The sequence below is a fragment of the Durio zibethinus genome, chromosome 20 (genome assembly GCF_047325235.1).
Source record: "Durio zibethinus cultivar Kanyao isolate XHJ-2024 chromosome 20, ASM4732523v1, whole genome shotgun sequence".
NCBI classification, from domain to species: domain Eukaryota; kingdom Viridiplantae; phylum Streptophyta; class Magnoliopsida; order Malvales; family Malvaceae; genus Durio; species Durio zibethinus.
This window is the reverse complement of record NC_143181.1, coordinates 10283293-10290720: the sequence shown is the minus strand read 5'-3', so window position 1 is coordinate 10290720 and position 7428 is coordinate 10283293. Positions and strand designations below refer to the sequence as shown.

At 33.3% G+C, this 7428-nt stretch overlaps 1 protein-coding gene across 8 annotated transcripts in view; it reads right to left on the bottom strand.

The window, feature by feature from the left end:
- Positions 1–366: 366 nt before the first annotated feature.
- Positions 367–7428, bottom strand: part of LOC149513104 (uncharacterized) — a 41469-nt gene continuing 34407 nt past the window's right edge. For 2 of the 8 annotated variants that reach the window (XR_016330828.1, XR_016330827.1), the window contains 7 exons: positions 2905–2997; positions 2736–2822; positions 1647–1715; positions 1203–1329; positions 1023–1102; positions 734–808; positions 367–625 (listed from right to left, as the gene is read on the bottom strand). Coding sequence is in view for 4 of the 8 variants with exons in the window: in XM_089749635.1 (XP_089605761.1) it covers positions 894–988; positions 1081–1102; positions 1203–1329; positions 1647–1715; positions 2736–2788 (366 nt within the window). In the remaining 4 variants the exon portion in view is untranslated. The other 6 variants (XM_089749637.1, XM_089749636.1, XR_016330829.1 and 3 more) reach the window with 5 other exon arrangements.

Here is a 7428-nt window from a genome sequence, read left to right as displayed (position 1 = left end):
AAAACTCTAAACAAATTTCTATTTACAAGAAAAGAAAACCAGAAACCCGACTGATATTTGAATCACTATATAAGAGCTAACTTTTGTTGATGCCAAAAACCCTATGAGATTAGGCTAGTGAGCATCAATGTAATCTTTCACAATATATTAATGCTTAATAAGTTTGAATTACTAATCAATTGGATGTAATCTAAAAATAAATAAATACAATTAAATATATTGTTCAATCTCTTAGTAAAGACTTTTAAATCCATCTTTCAATTAAACATTAAAATTGGATATTAAACCTCTCAACATAACCATCGTTTTAAAAATTAATTAAAACACATTCAGAGACAAACTTGAAAAGGAAATAAAAGTGGTCCATTAGCATGACCAAATAGGCAAAAATTTTTTAACTTCCAATTGGACAATTCTAAAATCAACTCTCCCAAATGCTTCTATATAAAAAACATACCACTTTTAACTTCTTTCATCTGTTTGCTTGTGCAGTACTAGCTATATTTGAAAAGTTTTTTACTCAAAACAACTAAATTCAAAAAAGAATTGGGAGAGTCTGTCAGACAACCTTGTGCCATCCCAGCTGGTTAAACACCATGCCGAGAACGATCCTCTAGTGCTCCAGCTGGTCAAACAAGAACCAGGAAGCTGTTAATCAGACTCTGATCACAAGGTCATGATTCATCAACCAAACTTGACAACAAATTGAATATACAATCATAATTTTAAGTACCTCGTGCCATATCCAGAAGCACTATCTTATTTTCTTGATTTGTCATCACTCGTAACAAGTTATCCATAGATGCCTCTAACATAAATAACCAAAAAATATAGACCATAAAGAGGATTAGAAAAAGAATTTAAAAGTAATCATGTCATAAGAAGTTGGAGATTTACTGAAAGACTCTTGATCTAATATCATATTTTCGGCTGTTACCACTCCCTGACCCGCATGATTTTTGCATCTCTACATTCATCTCATCAAGACCTAATATAAACCAACCAAAACAACAAAAACTTACATGATTGCATAAGCAACATCATGGAGCAAAAATTTATGGGTTAACTTCAAGGCTATACCAAGTGCTTTAACACTCATGACCTGTCAAAGAACACTTTTAGAAATAACAATCCTTAAAGAAGGCAATACAATTGGAATGCAAACAAAATTAAGTTACCAACAAGCTGATACTGATGCATACCGAAATGGAACCCACGAGAGAGCAAACTCCAAGTAAACCATAATGTGCGTCTGTCCATATTGTAGAACAAGGTGAAATATAAGCATAAAAACAGCTGTTAATACCAAAGCTGTATAAAAGAGGAACCCTACAAGAGGATCAAAGAGGAATTAGGATCATTATCTTCCTTTGTAGTTAAAAAATTTAGAGCATAAAATAATGTTGGGAGCTAAAAGCAATATTATTAGCAAAATGCAATCTGGCTCTGTAGCCAGATCCCAAACTTCTGTTACAGATTCAATTTGACTTTTTAGGGAAGCATGCAAAACAATTGTTGTAGAGCCCATGACACACAAAATACAACCAAGAATCCCAAAAGTATGTAGCCTTTCCCGTAAAATGATATCGGCAAATGCTGCATTGCAAGAGAAATGATAATTAGCAATCAACAATAAAATGCCAAACCTGAATCTCAGTGACATATTTCCATGCCTGAAATGATACTGAAGGCATCGAGAGGAATGACCAGTATAGCTGGTGCAAATGATTTGTATAAAAAGTAAATATATAATTGCAAAGTATAAAAAAAATACCTCTAAACTAAAATTAAATTATCTACCTTCTAATATATATATATATATATATATATATCTATATATATAAAGATTAACTACAATATGGGAGGGAAAGTGGTAGAGAATAGCAATAAATGTTAATCATTTAGCACAAAACTCCTTCAACTCTTTCATAAGATTATCGACGAGAGGCTTGGCTTCATCATGTTTATTGACACACTGCAATGAGATCACAGGTATACATTCTTTCAATCAAGCACCATCTATAAATGGTAGAGTCTAAAATCTTACAACATTTAATTTGGGTCCAAAGCAAACAATGACATAATGCTTGGCATTTGTGATCTTAATGTGACCTAACTTGGATGTCATAATCTTGGGCAAGTTCTAAGCACTGTTCTCTTAGTCCGGGAGCTTGCCCACATTTGCATACAAACTATTAAAGAACCAACACACATGCATCTTTTAAATCCAACAAAAAAAAAAAAAAAAAAACAGATGGAAACAAAAACACATCTATAAGAAAATAGATTTTCCGAAAAAATATTTTACACAAGACTTTCCTCACAGCAAAGAAACATTTTTATAAAATTAATCATAATATCTTGCACAACCTAAATCCAATTTCACTCTAATTTTACTACTTGAATTCACTTTGCAAAATCAAAAACATTCTTCAACAAATGAAGGTTTCACCAAGTTCATTGTAGTAAAGAGATGCAATCTTCAACATTTAACTTCATTCTAATTTACTTCAAGTTTTATGGAGTTTTTAAGTACCACTCAATGGGGCATATAAAGTTTTTCTTTTGATAAACAAAATCAAACCAAACTATATACCAAACATTCAGCTTTTAACCACAGATTAGCAAACAAATAACTTATACAAGATTTTGCTCCGAAATATAGCATTTAAAGAACGTGTTAGTTGAGAATGACATTAAAATATCATATGTTCGTTTGATTGCAGAACAATGACCTTTCTTCAAGCCATCTGTCCACCAAATATTTCTTTGAGAAAGTAAATAGCATCGTTAAGCCGGCTATCAAATATTTCTTTGAGAACCTAAACATATAAAAAAAACAAAACCCATTAAACAAAGCTAGAAACATGACAGAATTTGATGTTCAAGCTCATTCAAACTGACCTCTAAAGCAATATCAGGCTGATAATCGTCAAGGTTCTTCCCTTGTTTCTTCAGGAAATTATCATTTTCATCAGAATTCAAAAGCTTTCGCATCTAAGACATGATCAGAAAAGGAAAAAAATTAAGAAAAAAAAGCCCCAAAATTATTGTCTAACTGGAAAATATGGATCGAATAATATAATAATAAGAGGAAAGAAAGGACTTGATGTTTGTTTCCTTTCCAACATAACCCTTTTTGAAAGAGGCATTATCAAAAATAAATATGGCCTGAGGAGGGGGATTATTATCTCTTAAATTTCAAGGATTGATAAAATAAAATCAATGCAGATATGAAAAATTAGTCAAAAAAATTTAAGCAAAAAAACAAACAAAAAAACCAATGAAAATATAGGTTTTTGTAAAAAAAAAAAAAAAAAACAGAAGGATTGTATTTGAGAACCATGGCTGCTGCGCACTACTATTGTTCTGCTCTTTTGTTGTGGAAACTCTACGGATGTTGTTATGTTGTCAAATGTTACAAAAAAAAAAAGTTTAAAGCCCACAAAATCCTTTCGAACACCATAAAAAACCTTACAAAATCCTTCCAAACATCATAAAATATCCATGCATGCATAAAAAAAAAAAAACAAATAGAGAATTTTTCTTGCTTTCGGTTAAAAAAAGCAAAAAATATATTAAAAAGTATCTTGAAAATCGCCTATTAGATATAACTATTGGTGGTCGATGAAGCCTTTGTTGTTGTGATGATGATGCATTTCAAAAGGAAAAGCTGGGATATTGGAAATGTTAGGGATATTTGATGGTAAAAAGGGCATAATGGGTTTTTTTTACTTTTTTGAAGCCTTTACAGGGCAAACGGAGATATTTTTATCATTTATGCTGATCTGATATGTTAGATTTATTTGATATACTTAGTGCCACATCAGCTCGATATTGTCCTTGTTGTCCTCTAATGATCCTCTGTAACTTACCTATAAATATGAAGGTCCATGCACCATTAAGATAGATTGATCTTATCCTATTTCTTTCCTTCCTACTTTCTTTCCAACCTGAATCTTTTCACCTTGTGTGTCGGAGTGTAAACACAGGGAATACCCTTGTCTTTACCTTTAACCGCCATTTTCTTCTCTTTTGCCTTTTCAGGAATGCCCTTAGGTCGAAGCTCGCCACTAACATTTGGTGTGCTAGGTAGGGGATTTTTTTATTAGTTGGGCATAAAGCAATGCCACCAAGGAAGAGAACCATAAATGAAGGATACGCAACCATCCCGGCTAGAATGAAAACTCACCATAGTTAGCATTCTATCCGTCCAACCCAACCACAAGTGAGCCCAACCATAGAATAATTTCAAGCTATGACCGAACAGATACAAGCTCTCAAGCAAATGCTGCAAACCATAATCCCTTTCCAAGTTTCAAAAATGCAAGATTTAATCACATTTGGTCGAGAAACCGCTATTGGACAATCAAGCTACGAAGAAATGAAGGCCTTCTCGGCCTCCAAAGAAGAGGAACACACAACCCCAGCCCCTCATTACCCCAACCACAATTCAACACAAGTCATGAACCAAAAATCCAAACAAACAAACCCTGAATCCCAACCAAATAGAGATTTGAAAGCTCGAATGCAAGCCATGGACAAAGAGCTAATAAAAAAAGTAGTGGTGTTTCAGGATGAGCTCAAGTTCCTAGAGACTTCGCCCTTCACTGAAGAGATTGACAGAGCCATGTCTATCAAAAGATTTAAAATGTTGATCTTGGAAACTTATGATGGTACTTTTGATCCTTTTGATCATTGAAAACTTTATAAGACTACCATGATGATTTAAGGGGTAGATATGGCTCTAATGTGCAAAAGCCTAGCCATTACCCTAAAAGGTGTAGCTCAATCCTAGTATAATAGCCTAGAATTGAGGTTTATCATGATGTTCAAAGAGCTCAATCACTTTTTTCTATCTAGATTTGTCAACAGTCGAAGAGTAAAAAAGATAACCTTAAGTTTGTTGTCAAGTCATCAAGGTTAAAATAAATTTTTAAAGTGCTATGTCACGTATTTTGATGCAAAGACTTTACAAGTTAAAGACATAAAGCAAACAGTCATTGTTGTTGGCCTGATAAGTGGATTTAGCGATAAAAATACCACCTAAAGTTAAATTTGTCTCTAGAATTGCCTAAAACTCTAGTTGACATACTATTGATAGCCAAAAAGTACATAAATACTGACACTACAATAAAAACTAACGGAGATGAAAGAGGTTCATCCTCCCTTATCGATCGAAAGAAAGGTAAGGATTTTTATGATTCTCCTCTTAAAAGAAAAAAACATAAGGCTAGAAGCCTCAGTAGGAAAAGAAGCTATACTGCATTAAATACCTATAAAAAAAAGATTTTAAAGCAAATTGAAAGAAACTCCAACCTCATATGGCCTAAGCCATTGAGATAGAACATAAGAAGGGATTTAGCCAAAAGATGTGCCTTTCACAAGAACATCGACCATAACATTGAAGATTGCATCAACCTAAAAAATGAGATTAAAGCTTTGATAAGGAAAAGCCAGCTGAAAAGGTTTATAGAGTAGTGTAGATAAGGCTAGCCCTAAATAAATTACAGACAACACCAAAAAGAGCCCACCAGAGGCAGAGAAAAAAGACTAGAACACGAAAGAAGAAAAGCTCGATGAGATGAGTCAACCCAAGAAGAATGCCAAATTGATAAGAATAGGTCAATTGTCGGGGGATTTATGTAATCACTAGAGGTAGCTTTACTTTAGCCAAGAGAAAGTTTAATCTAGGCATGGTTATGGTGATAAGAAGCTTGACAAAAAGAGAAAAAAATTGGAGAGACAAGCTGTTCTCCTTTAGCTCAGAAGATTTTGAAGGAATCCAACACCCATACGATGATGCTATAGTGATCACAACCTTAGTGTACAACTGTGTTGTTAAAGAATCCTATTTGATAATGAGAGTTCAACCAACGTCATGTACTATGGCTACATGAAAAAAATAGGGATTATTGAAGATCAATTGAAGTCAATCACCACTACACTTGTAGGGTTTGAAAATAAGTGAGTGTTAGTAAAAAGAACTATTAAGCTTTTCATCTCTTTAGGGACTAAACCAATGATGTTTACCTCGATCATAGAATTCATAGTTGTGAACATCCTATCAGCTTATAACATGATATTGTATTGACCTAACCAGTTTGTTATGTAGCTCATAGGCTCAACTCTCCATTTGAAAGTGAAATTTTCAACACCCGTAGTGGTTAGAGAGATCTGAAGAGACCAATCTATGACACTATAGTGTTACGTCACAATAATGAAGAGTAAGACTAGGAAGTAGACAGGTAACTCAGTAGAAACCAAGGTTAAAAGCAAAGAAAGACAACTACTAGAAATTGACAAGAAACATGAAGTCACTAACGATAGCACAAAATAAAATAATCTAGACCTAATTGAACAAAAAGAGATAATTGATCAAAGAATGGACTCAGATGCAAACTGACCTAAGTCGGTCAAAAACCTAGTGATAGTTTTGTTCTACGATAACATCTTTAAAAAATATATACAAATCAGAGCTAAGCTTCAACATAAGGATCAACTAATCCAACTCCTAAAAGGTAATGTTGACTTGTTTGCTTGGACGTTGTTCGGTATGTCCAAAATCGATACTGAAGTGATGATTCATAGGTTACATACTAATCTTGAGATAAAATCAGTTTGACAAAAGAAAAGAACTTTTACCTTTAAAAGCTAACAGGCCATTGAAAAAGAGGTTAATAATTATTGTGAGCTAACTTTATTAAGAAGGTCTACTATTATGAATGGATAGCTAACATGGTCATGGTCTAAAAGCACAATGAAAAATGAAGAATATGCATCCACTTTAACAATTTGAATAAAGCTTGCCCGAAAAATAGCTTTCCTCTCTTTAGCATAGATTGGCTAGTGGATGATAGTGTTGAGCATAGCCTTTTTAGCTTTATGGATGGTTATTCTAGTTACAATCATGTCAAAATGCTAAAGGACGACGAGGAAAAGATAACCTTTATTATCAAGAAAAGTTTTTACTATTAGAAGGTAATGCTTTTCAGATTAAAAAGAGTAGGGGTGACCTATCAAAGGTTGGTAAAAAAGGTGTTTAAAAATCTGATCAATCGTAACATTGACGTATATGTGGATGACATGATTGTTAAGAGCAAGAGTTTGATCGAGCATATGGAAGGCTTTAGAGAAACCTTCAACACTTTAAGGAAGTATAATATGAGGCTTAATTTGAGTAAATAAGCTTTCGAGATTATATCAGGCAAGTTCCTTGGTTGTATGATCAACCAAAGGGGGATAGAGGCAAACCCAGAAACGGTTCAAACAATCTTAGATATGAAGGCATTGACTTTTATAAAAAAAGTACAAAGGTTAACTGGTAAAATAGTTACACTCAATCGATTCATGTCTAGGTTAGTAAAATGATGTTTGCCATTTTTTAAAATCCTTAGGAGCATTTTTTACTTTAAATGGACTTCTCAA